This window comes from Nicotiana sylvestris, chromosome 4 (genome assembly GCF_000393655.2).
Source record: "Nicotiana sylvestris chromosome 4, ASM39365v2, whole genome shotgun sequence".
In the NCBI taxonomy this organism is placed as follows: domain Eukaryota; kingdom Viridiplantae; phylum Streptophyta; class Magnoliopsida; order Solanales; family Solanaceae; genus Nicotiana; species Nicotiana sylvestris.
Window position 1 is genome coordinate 154,729,403 of NC_091060.1, and position 13,228 is coordinate 154,742,630.

General features: G+C 41.4%; 1 protein-coding gene across 1 annotated transcript; it reads right to left on the reverse strand.

Moving 5' to 3' along the window:
• Positions 1–2,882: 2,882 nt before the first annotated feature.
• Positions 2,883–3,662, reverse strand: LOC138890371 (uncharacterized). The gene has a single exon (XM_070173753.1). It carries the CDS (start codon positions 3,660–3,662, stop codon positions 2,883–2,885), a length of 780 nt encoding a protein of 259 aa, XP_070029854.1.
• Between the last annotated feature and the right edge of the window lie 9,566 nt (positions 3,663–13,228).

Genomic DNA, 13,228 nt, shown 5'->3' on the forward strand with positions numbered 1-13,228 from the left:
CACGCTCGTGGCTTTGACCTCTCAGCTGATATTGAAAAGGTAAAAACTTTGGCGGACAAGGCTGTCGCTTTACTTTCTGATGATGAAAATTCTGCTAGTGGTTCCGAGAGCAGAGGAGATGAGGATGAAATCCCCGAGGAGGAAGTTCCCGAAGATGCGGCTCCCAAAGATACAGTTCTCGAGGATGCGGCTCCCAAAGTAGATTAGGCTCTTAGGATTTTGTTTTTTGTTTTTGTGTAAGGCCCCTTGTGGGCACTGTAAATACCCTTTATGGATATAAGGAATTCCTTTTCTTTCTGCTCCATCTCCCATTTGTTTCGAATTCTACTTCGTCTTCGTTTTGTGAAAACTTTTGATGTTATAACTTTAATGATCGAGTGAGCACTGACTCGGACTTAGAGTAGAACAAACCTTTAGGTTTTTTAGTAATCAATGGGCGATCTTTGAACTTATGATGGAATACTTTTTAAGGTTTTTTGATGAGTCCTCGACCTGTGCTTAAGTCGATTTGATGCGAGCTCAGAATGATGGGACTCTTAGGTCCGAGTTGAGTGAGAGCAAAGTCTCAAACTCTACATGTTTTGGCCCTTAGGTTCTTTTAGATCGGGCCATTATGGCCTCTAAGAGATGACTATTATTTCCTCTTTTCAGCTTAGAAAATTTAGTAAAAATTTATTTATGCCTTGGCATGCATTTTTTACCCGTTGGGTCTTTTGAGGGTTCTATGTTGATCGGAACCCTTTGTTATTAGTGCCTTAGCACAAGTTTGTATTTGAATAATTCGATACCTTTTAAGGTTTTTCGAGGGCTGATTTTATCGAAGCCCTTTGATTATTTTGCCGAGGGTAGCCTTTATTTTATTGACTTTTTGAGAATTTGAAGGCCTATTTTTATTGCAGAATTCGGACATTTCCGAGCCGCGTTATTTTGGCCGTAGCCTTTAATATGGCCGTAGCCTTCGGGTGTGTCTCTTGGACTTGTTTCTCGATAGCATTTTGAACTTGATCGAAATGTTAGTCCCCAAGTATGATGGCCTTGGCCTCTATGTTGAGGGATGCCTCTTTGAGGTCTTATGAATTCGAGTTTAGACGACTCGAATATGCTGACTATCGATGACAGTCCCCGAGTATTCAAGGTGTATTTGTGTTTTGGCCCTTGAGCCGTTTCTCACAGAATCACAAGTATGGAGCTCGTATAGTAGTAAACTTCTTTGATACACAAAATGTTTGATATAGAAAGAATGCTCTTTGATTAATTTATACATGCGTATATGTTTTGCCATCGGGGCTCGACTATCCTATATGGACAAGGTTTTGTCCCATTACAAAGTTTTCCTATCGAGGCCCTTTTTGGCGTGAAGTATTTTTCTCGAAAATATAGCCTCCGAAGGTGATGCCCCCTATATTCGAGGTTGATTGAAAAGAAGCATTGGATACTGTTGAATTCTCCTTAGGTAGAACATAGTTGTTGCCTCGTTAAAAACCTTGCTGGAAAAACCCATTTGGGATAAAACCCGATCTAAGGAAAAAAGAGTGCAACGTGTGCTTTAAAACCTAAGGTCTTCGTGTAGAAGGGTGCTCTCGATGTCTTCGATCGAACATCTACAACGAGTTAGTCTTAAATAAAAATGGAGAAAAGGATAAAGTCATACCTTAGCAGTAATATCGTTTGAGTAGTAATACATTCCAATTGTTCGCCTTCCATCGTGCCAAGTATTTTTCTCAAAAATATAGCCTCTGAGGGTGATGCCCCCTGTATTTGAGGTTAATTGAAAAGAAACCTTGGATACTATTGAATTCTCCTTAGGTAGAACATAGTTGTTGCCTTGTTAAAAACCTTGCCAGAAAAACCCATTTGGGATAAAACCCGATCTAAGGGAAAAAGAGTGCAACGCGTGCTTTAAAACCTAAGGTCTTCATGTAGAAGGGTGCTCTCGATGTCTTCGATCGAATATCTACAACGAGTTAGTCTTAAATAAAAATGGAGAAAAGGAGAAAGTCATACCTTAGCAGTAATACCGTTTGAGTAGTGATACATTCCAATTGTTCGCCTTCCATCGTGCCAAGTTTGTAAGATCCTTTACCGATAACCTCGATGACTCGGTACGGTCCTTCCCAGTTCGGGCCTAGTTTCCCTTCATTCGGGTCTCGAGTATTGAGGGTGACTTTTCGTAGAACTAAGTCCCCGATTATGAAGTGTTGGAAGCTGGTCCTTCTATTATAATATCTCTCGATCCTTTGCTTCCGCGCGGCCATCCGAACAAGTGCAGCTTCTCGTTTTTCATCAAATAGCTCGAGGCTAGTATTCATAGACTTGTGATTTGATTCCTCCGATGCATGTCAAAATCTGGCACTGGGTTCCCTAACTAGAATTAAGGCCTCAGAGCCATATGCTAAGAAGAACGGGGTTGCCCCTATTCCGGACATCGATGTCGTTCAATATGCCCAAAGAACCTCGGCCAAAACTTCTCTCCATTTCCCTTTAGCGTCGTTCAACCTTTTCTTCAAGTTTTGGATGATAGTCTTGTTTATCGATTCGACCTGCCCGTTCCCGCTCGGATGATATGGCGTTGATAAAATCCTTTTTATTTTGTATGCTTCGAGGAACTCCGTTACCTTGTTGCCGATGAATTGCTTGCCGTTGTCGCATATGATTTCGGCAGGTATACCGAATCGACACATGATGTGGTCCCAGATGAAGTCAATAACTTCTTTTTCTCTAACCTTCTCGAAGGCCTGTGCTTCCAACCATTTATAAAAGTAGTCAATCATAAACAAAATGAATTTAGCTTTACCTGGGGCTGTTAGTAAAGGGCCGACAATGTCCATCCCCCATTTCATGAAAGGCCACTGGGACAGGACTGAGTGAAATTGCTCACCAGACTAATGAATCATCGATGCAAAGTTTTGACATTTATCACATTTTCTGACAAATTCCTTAGTGTCTTTTTCCATGTTATCCCAATTATACCTTGCTCTAATAATTTTACGAATCAAAGACTCGGCACCGGAGTGATTCCCATAAGTGCCTTCACGGATTCCTCGTAGAACACAATCAGTGTCCCTTGGCCCTAAACATACCGCCAATGGTCCATCGAACATCCTCCTATATAATGTTCCATCTTCATCCAATGTGAACCTAGTAGCCTTGGTTCGTAGAGCCCTCGACTCTTTATGATCCGATGGGAGCTTTCCATTTTTCAAATATTCGATATACTTATTCCTCCAATCCCAAGTCAAACTTGTAGAATTTATCTCGGCATGACCCTTTTCGACCACAGATCTCGATAATTGGACGATAGCCCCCGAGATAATATCATCTTCTTCAACTGATAACCCCAAGTTAGCTAGTGCACTGACCTCACTGTTTTGTTCTCGAGGCACATGATCTAGAGTCCACTCCTTGAAGCGGTGCAAGGTTACTTGTAGCTTGTCCAAATATTTTTGCATCCTATCCTCTCGAACTTCAAAGCTTTTGTTTACTTGGTTCACCACCAATAGAGAATCGCACTTGGCTTCAACGACTTCGGCCCCCAAGCTTTTAGCTAGCTCGAGACCTGCAATCATGGCCTCATACTCGGCCTCATTATTAGTCAACCTAAAAGTTTTAATAGATTGTCTAATAGTGTTACCTGTAGGTGGCTTCAAAATGATGCCAAGCATGGACCCTTTCACATTCGAGGCACCGTCCGTGAAGAGGGTCCATACCCCCGATGATGTACGATTTTAGCAGAAGTTCTTTCTCCACTTTGGGTATGAGGGTTGGTGTAAAATCGGCCACGAAGTCAGCTAAGATTTGAGACTTGATGGTCGTTTGGGGTTGATATTCGATATCGTACCCGCCAAGTTCGATAGCCCATTTGTCCAATCGGCCAGACAACTCGGGCTTGTGCAAAACATTTCGGAGAGGATAAATGGTTAACAAACATATGGGGTGACACTGGAAATATGGCTTTAATTTTCTAGATGTGCTTATTAGTGAAAGTGACAACTTTTCTAAGTGTGTATACCTAGTTTCAGCATCCTTTAAGGTTTGACTTACGTAATAAACAGGAAACTGCAGACCTTTCTCTTCTCGAACTAGTATGCCACTTACCGCTATTTCGAACACAGCCAAGTATAAGTATAGCTTCTCATCTGCCTTCAGAGTGTGGAGCAGAGGTGGGCTCGATAAGTGTCGCTTCAATTCTTCCAATGTTTGTTGACATTCTGGGGTCCATGCGAAATAATTTTTCTTTTTGAGTAAGGAAAAGAACCTATGGCTTCTATCTGACGACTTCGAAATGAATCAGTCTAAGGCAGCTATCCGTCCAGTTAGCCTTTGTACAACTTTCATACTATCTACGATAGTGATATCCTTGATTGCCTTAATCTTATTGGGGTTGATTTCAATTCCCCGATTTGATACCATGAAGCCGAGGAATTTGCTTGAGCCGTCCCCGAAGGCACATTTTTCGTGGTTAAGTTTCATGTTGTACTTCCTCAAGATTTCGAATATTTCCTGCAAATAAGTCAAATGGTCCTCTACGCGCAGGGACTTAACTAACATATTATCAATGTGAACTTCCATTGATTTGCCTATCTATTCCTCGAACATTTTGTTAACTAGGCGTTGGTATGTAGCTCCTGCATTTTTTATCCCGAAGGGCATTACATTGTAACAATAAGTTCCCAAATTAGTGATAAACGAGGTCTTCCCCTGGTCCTCCGGGTTCATCTGAATCTGATTGTACCTGGAGTAGGCATCGAGAAAGGTAAGGATCTCGTGGTCAGCCGTGGCATCGATCATGCGATCGATGTTAGGCAGTGGAAAAGAGTCTTTAGGGCATTCCTTGTTTAAATCCTTGTAATCTACGCACATTCTAAGTTTGTTCCCTTTTTTAAGGACTACAACTACATTTTCTAACCACTCGGGGTATTTTACCTCCCGAATAGATCCTATTTTAAGAAGTTTAGTTACCTCATCCTTTATGAATGCATGCTTCACCTCGGTCTGGGGCCTTCTCTTTTGCTTCACCGGTTTAAATCTCGGTTCAAGGCTTATCCAGGGAGTTGTTATTTTAGGTGGGATCCCTGTCATGTCTAAATGGGACCAAGCAAAACAATCCATGTTATCGATAAGAAATTGAATGAGTTTTTTCCTAAGTTCGGGGGTTAGCCCCGTTCCCAGGTATACCTTTCGCTCGTGCATGTACTCGATCAGTATCACCTGTTCCAGCTCCTCGATCGTTAACTTGGTTGCATCTGACTCTTTGGGAACAACGAAAGTTTGAGGAGTAATGAAATACTTTTCTTCTTCTTCTTCTATTACCTGTTTCTCCGATTCGGTCGAGGCTGGGGACGGTGATTGCTATTTGGCCGTCTGCTTATCTTTGTCACTCGATTTTTCTGAGATCAAAGGTAATGGTATCGGTGTCACCTCATCGACTGCAAATATTTCCTTTGCAGCATGGTGTTCCCCGTAAACTATTTTCACACCATCCACTATTGGAAATTTCATCATCTGATGAAGGGTCGATGGTACTGCCCTCATGTTGTGGATCCCTGGACTCCCGATTAGTACATTATATCTCATGTCGCCTTTAATGACATGGAATTTTGTATCTTGGATGGTCCCCGCCACATTCACTGGTAAGATTATCTCCCCCTTCATTGTTTCACTTTCCATGTTGAAGCTATTTAGGACTCGAGATGAGGTACAATTTGATTCTGCAGGCCGAGCTGCTCTATGACCCTTGATCTGATTGTGTTTGCTGAGCTACTTGGATCCACTAGAACACGTTTAACTTGAATTTTATTTAACAAAATAGAAATTATCGGGGCGTTATTGTGCGGTTGAGAAATGCCTTTTGCTTCCTCGTCATTGAACGATAGGATGCACTTGGGCACATAACTCCGAGTCCGTTTTTCTCTGGTAATCGACACCTTGGTACGTTTGAATATAGGCCCTTAGGGAACATCAACCTCGCCAACGATCATATAAATTATATGTTGTGGCTCTTCCTGCTCATTCTTTTTTTTTGGCGTCTCTGTTTCTGAAGTGATTCTTAGCTCGATCACTGAAAAACTCTCGAAGATGGCCCTCGTTGAACAATCAAGCTACTTCCTCCCTCAGCTGTCTGCAGTCTTCGGTCCTATGGCAATGCGTGCCATGGTATTTACACATAAAGTTTGGATTTCTTTGAGAAGGATCGATTTGTATAGGTATAGGCCACCTAGTGTCTTTGATCCTTCCGATAGCTGATACGATCCCCGATACATCGACACTGAAATTATCTCCGATAACTAAGAGGATCGGTATGTTTATCAAAACCACTCTTACTCATAAGTCCTCGAGAATTTTGCCCTTGATCATTCCGAGGAGTATTACACCTCGAACCATTGTTTTTTCGATCTGCGATATATGGCTGATACTGTTCCCTATTCGATCTTAGTTCCCTGTCGATATCCCTCGGGGCCTTAACTACAAATCTATTTGGATGAACTGAACCCGAAGGGGCCTCTAGTTGGTCATCCTCGACCTTGATCTTCGATTGGTAATGATTATGTACATCTGCCCAAGTCACGGCTGGATATTCAATCAGATTTTACTTCAACTGTCGTGACGCGATCGAACTCCGCTCATTCAAGCCCTGTGTAAAAGCTTGCATGGCCCAATAGTCCAAGACTAATGGTAATTCCATTTGCTCCATTTGAAATTGGAATACGAACTCCCTAAGCATTTCATCATCCCTCTGTCTTATCTTAAAAACGTCTCATTTCCTTGTCACAACCTTTATGGCCCCGACGTGTGCTTTTACAAAAGCGTTTGCCAACATAGCAAATGAATCGATGGAATTCAGTGGCAAGTTGTGATACCAAATCATTGCTCCTTTTGACAAGGTTTCTCCGAATGTTTTCAACAAAATCGACTCGATCTTGTCGTCGTTTAAGTCATTTCCTTTAATCCCGTATGTGTACGAGGTGATGTGTTTATTAGGGTCACTCGTCCCATTGTACTTAGGTATATCTGCCATACGGAACTTCTTGGGAATGAGTTTCGGAGCTGCACTCGGAGGGAATGGCTTTTGTACGAATTTCTTGGCATCCAAACTTTTCAAGATCGGGGGTGCCCCCGGTATTTGATCAACACGGGAGTTATACGTCTCCATCTTTTTGTCATTATCCTCAATCTTTTTCTCCCCCGACTCGATTCTTTTGGTGAGTTCCTGGAGCATCCTCATAATCGTGGGGTCAGTTTCCGAGCCATTTTCGTTCGATCTCTCTGGCACCGGCTCAGTCTGGCGAGTGATTTCTGGTTCAGCTACACTTGGAGTTTTATGCTGACTTTGAAGCTGAGCGATAGCAATCTGTTGAGCTTGTAGCATCTCGAATATCACTTGGAGGCTAACTCTCCCATCTCCTATATCCTGTGTTCCTTAGCCACTGGATCGGACTTTTCTGCGTACACTTCCTCCGGGGTCTCCGCCTAAATCCGCATTCAAAGCAATGTGTGAACTAGCATTGACTGGTTCCACTATTGGCACTTTCCTGGGGTTAATCGGTGGCACACCGGCTCCCGGAGGAACTATATTGTTGTCTTCCCCATGAAATCCAAGACCATCATCACCATGTATGGGTGCGTTTTGCGAGTTTTACATGTTTTAACCTGAGAACAAAAATTCTTGACAAGATCAAGTGTGAAAATAACGTGTGCTATCAAAATCAGTACTGAAATAATCACTATTATCTTTAGCTCCACGGTGGACGCCAAACTGTTTACCTTGAAATACAAGTAACAATTAAAACTTGTATGTGGTCTTAAAGATACGCGATTTAATTTAATATTAATTAATAACCAAGAAACCACACGCATAAATTAAAGAAGTAAGTTGATTCAAACCAGTGCTTAAGCAAGTCTTGACCTCGATTTATGATGACCTCGGGATAGGTCAATAAGAACAATAAAGTAAGAACAATAAAGTTAAGAGACAATTCTGATAAGTAATGAGCAAGGAAGTAAGAGTGTATATTCTTTTGCCAATGATTTGACGATGGTAACAAATGATTGGGGTCCCCTTTATATAGTAGGGGAAACCCTAAATAAGGTACACTTTCATTTTTAGTAAGGAATCTTATTAGGACAGTTGTCTAACTACCTAGTACAAACCCGTACAAATCTATTCTGGAATTTATGCCATGATATTAGGGACGTTGCGGTAATCTTGCTCTTCTATTACAAACCCATAACAGCATCATCTCGGGGTTGGTCATACTCGGCCTCGGTGCTCATCGCTTACCTTGATCTTCGAGCCTTGTACTCCGCCATCGGGCTCGAAATCGGTCCATTCTGAACTCGGGCTTGAAGCGACTCTTCGAGCCCATGAAATCGGGCATACCTGATTTCGACCGTATACACCTTTAATTAGAAGGTCTTTTCACATCTAGACAAGCAATAATTCACTATTCCCTTTTCCTTCTTAACACCAGCTGCAACGACCTAATCTCCCTCAAATATTTCTTTTACTCTAAATTTTTTCTTTGCTTTCATTTGAATCTTCTGCATTAGCATTTAACGTACTTGAAATAAACGTTTTCACTGTGTATTCTTACAGAATGGTGTATGTGTCATCATAATTATATCCCCTAATTTGTTCAGCTAATAACTGCAACTATATATACCTGTTTTCTTTAAATGCAACCAAATTTTAGAATGGTATGCTAGAATCTGTGGTGATAATAACATTATCAATATCATTGTCACACCTCCTTTTTCTGCACCCGCAGGGCGCAAGGGAGTTTTTTCCAATTAAAGGACAATCGAAACGAGATTTGTTTATTTATTTCAGAGTCACCACTTGGGAGATTTAGGGTGTCCCAAGTCACCAATTTTAATCCCGCATCGAGGAAAATAATGACTCTATATTACAGTCTGCGTATCAGAAATCCGGATAAGGAATTCTGTTAACCCTGGAGAAGGTGTTAGGCATTCCCGAGTTCCGTGGTTCTAGCACGGTCGCTCAACTGTCATATTCGGCTTGATTATCTGATTTTATACAAGTGTGAACTTATGTGCAAAATTTAACTTTTAACCGCTTTTATCATTCTATTGTTTTTATCAGGAATTGCAACGTTGTGAAAATGTATCTCGAACCGCGTTACTATCAATGTACCCGTGGTCGTCGACACACTTTGACTCCGTTGAGATTTGGATTTGGGTCACATCAATGCGCACCCGAGTTTAAGGAAATTAAATTATTAAAGACGCGCCTAAAGCGACTAGCGTATTTATTTTGGGTAAGACCGTGGAATTTTACTAAACGGTCCATCCCGAAGTCCAAATAATTTTAAAAGCAAATATTGACTGAGGGCCCCGCAATTTGTATGTTTTATTTGGCGAGACTCATCTCGTTCTTTATTTTTTATGAATTTGCAACGTCATGGACATGCATCTCGAACCACGTCACAGTCAATGTACCCGCGATTAGAAACACATTTCGACTCCGTTGAGAATTGGATTTGGGTCACATAAATGCGCACCCTAGTTTAAGAAGGTAAGATTTATTAAGGCGCGTCCTAAAGAGTCTATCGTATTGTTATTTTAGGAGGGTTGTGAGATTTGCTAAACAACCCGTCCTGGAACCTAAATGCTTTGATAATATACATTTAAACAAGGGCCCCGCATTTGCGCGTTTTGTTTATTTTCATCGAGGCTCATCTCGTTCTTATTTTAAAAGGATATCCTATAGCAACTACGTTTCTTATCGCGTTTGTCCTTATCAATTGAAAACAGTAGATAGTCCTAATTAATTACATGCTTGCAAGTTGTTTGGTAACAACATTCAGAAATGCCTACAATCAGAAACGAAGCTGTCCGAACAAGTAATCACAGGCCCAAATCCAGCCCAGCGTGATTGGCCAGACCTGGGCCACTGCTTGTTCGAAGCAGGTCGACTTGGCCTGTTTTGGCCTGAACTCGACCCTTGTGAGGTTGAGGCCCTGAATTTGTGTTCCTGATCTTAAGACATGGTTTTAAGAGTTATATATAGCAATTTATTGGAAAGGAAAGAACTTATTTAGTGTACGAATTTTATGCTTGGCATACATTACATGCTTATACTACACTATTGCACTAAATCTGAGATACAACTTGTTGCCTTAGGCATACTCTTATCACCATCCTATATACACAATCTAACATTCAACTAACATTCGTTGATAGTTATCAGACCTGAAGGCTATCTCCAGCATCCAAAACAGGCATAAAATTTCCTACATCACATGATATTTAAAAGGGCAAACTATGTATATAAACAAAATTCTTCAGGTCTTTCATTTACATTCATGCTCAAATTTCCAGCTACATCTGACAGTGTATTGGGTGTGTACCTGGTATAGGAAGGAAAGGAAGAAAGAGAGTGATCAGTTGAGTAGTATGCAACGAATACAGCAGCAGCAGACACACAGCAACAACACAGCAACAAAATTAACCAACAAAGATGAAGCTCCCGAGTAGTCGAGCAACAAACAACAAATCCCAGAAACAGAGTAGGAACCAGCAGAGACAGCAGAGTATTCAATGTAAACACCCCAGCAATTCAACAACCACAAGCAGCTCAAACAGGCAACCAACAGTAATTGGCCAAGACAGCTAAACCAACATAAACTCTTATGTAATTTTCAGACAGTGTTTGGTTACAATATTCTGAGACTTTATGTTTCTTGTTTTTCTTTTCTGAAGACTAAGAAATGTCCAGCCCTGTTTAAGTTATCAAATGGCCTATTTATAGGCCAAATGAACCAGTACAGCTGAGCTGCCTGCCCTGCCAATTGGCAGAATGCCCATACCCTTTAAGCCCATGCCTAAGCATCTTTGGTGCCAGCCCCTTTGTTCCCCACGCCTGGTCTTTGTTTAATCAAGAGTTATGGGCTCGTTTTATTTATTCATTTTAAGCCCCATACTCTTATGTCTTGCTCCCCATTGGTATTAGTTTAATCCTAAATTAGTACCCTACTTGTCAGCTCATTTAAACTAATCATTTTTGTTCTTTTCAAACCCCAGACTACCCCTGTCAAACCCTGGTTATCACTGTCTTGACCCTTTGCAGCATCAGGGCATTTTTGAACTGATGAAAGTTCAAATTCAAGACTGCCTAGACTGAACCTTTCAGTCATTTTTCAATGCAAACAAACTATTTCAAACAATGCTGGGGCCTTCAATCAGTGGCAAAGTTCAATTAGTCATGCGACATTATTAGCTCGTTTGATTCATTAGTTATAGAAACTAATCAACGACATTTATCGAGTCGACTATACTAATTATAGCAGGTAATAATCAGTCGCTCACATAAACAATATGTTCAGGGACCTAAAGGGCATCAGACAATTTTGTGTTCAATTACTGGGAACCTATATAAGTTTATTCATTTGACGACTAATCTAATCGAACATGTACATCACAGAATACATTCAAATCATACACAGAAAACAATTGACCAAATAAAAGGTCTTTACAGAGATGAAAGAAATCCGAATGAAAAATAACAAAAAAAAATAACAAACAAACACAACGAAACATGCTGACCACTTAATCAAAACTAATCACAAAAGAAAGGAAAACTTACCGAAAATGTTTAAATCAAACAGACCCAAATCTGATTCAACCTCGAACTTTTGAGGCCGAACAAACTTTAATCAGGGTGTTCTCACATGAGAACACCTTGATTAAGGTCTATTAGACCTCAAACCCATGTCCAAACCGGCCGGATTCCCCAGGTGCATGTGTTCTAAAGTCTGGATTTCCAGATCTGATTTTTAGGGAGTTGTGGGTAGATTCGGACCAAACCAAGCTTGGTTTGGTCACGAGGAAGGTCAGGGGAGTGTCTGGTATGAAGATGGGGTGGTTTGGCATAGGTCCAGGTTCGACTCAAATCTTCAAATGAAGATTCGAGTCGAAGGAAAGTGATTCGAGTCTAGGGAGTAACAGATCCATGTTCAGGAGAGTGAGGGGGGCTTAGGGTGTTCAGGAGGTGGCCACCGGCGTCCATGCCGCCGGCTTTAATGGCGAGGGAGACGGGGGCGGCTAGGGTTTCTAATGGGAGGTCCGGCTTTGAGCTTGGGGACGAAGGGGTGGGGTGTTGGTATAGGGGGCGTGGGTGTAAGAGAAGGTTTATATATGGTCTATGGGATTGGATCTGAGCCGTTAGATCAGATGATCTCAACGGCTTGGATCTGATGCTGAGAAATGAGACGGGGTCGTTTGGTAGTTAAATGGGGTCATTTGGTTTAAGTGAGGGGTTGGGTCAGGCTGGTTATTTGGGTCGGGTTTGAACATGGGTCGCTGAAAGAGGTCCTGAACTGTTGGATCGGCTGGGACGGACGGCTCAGATTGATTTGCCTGAAACGACGTCGTTTCAGGAGGTGCCTGGGCAGGCCTGGTCTGGACCGGGTCAGATCGTTGGTTTGGGCCTGTTTTTGTCTTATTTTTTGGGCCCAAATTGATTTCAACTTTCTTTTGTTTTCCAACTTAAAGAAAAATAAAAATAACTAATAAAACAAATGAAATTAAAACAAATAACAATATGGCATTTCAACATAATTATCATACCAAGTAAGTTAAATCACAACCTAAAACGGACGATGCACATATATTTATATTTTTTGAATTTTCTTTTAACGCCACATATATTTTTTGTATTTTTGTTTGATAATGACTAGATGCAAAATGGACAGACTCACAAACGACTAACAACACATGTCACGGAAAGATCGAAAAATTGTACAGCGAAGCCTTTTGCCACTATTTTTATTTTCTTTTGGAGCGATTGTCCGTGAAGCAAAAATCACGTGCTTACAGCTGCCCCTCTTTGCACGAAGACACGAAGGGTTTTCGCGCAAAGATAAAGCGAGCGATTTTTGCCCGTCTGAATACTCCGTGTGAAGCATTTTTTGAAAAAGATTTGACCGAACCTTTGCTTCAGAGGTTTCCTACATATCCTGGGCTGAACAGGAATCAGGTCAATGTAGTTTGGGAAATTTTGGTAGCTGGGACTACCATGTGACTGTATTGCTTGCTGTTGTTGTGCGCTGTTGTATGCTGCTGTAGGATGCTACTGCTCAACCGATCTCCCTGTTACATTGCTCTAAAAGGAAAAACAAGAAGCTAAGCTAAACTGAGGATCCTGAAATCTCATCCATCTTCGACTTGTTCTTGTTGCCTTGCTTTCTTGTCGGCTATCGCTTTCCTCCGA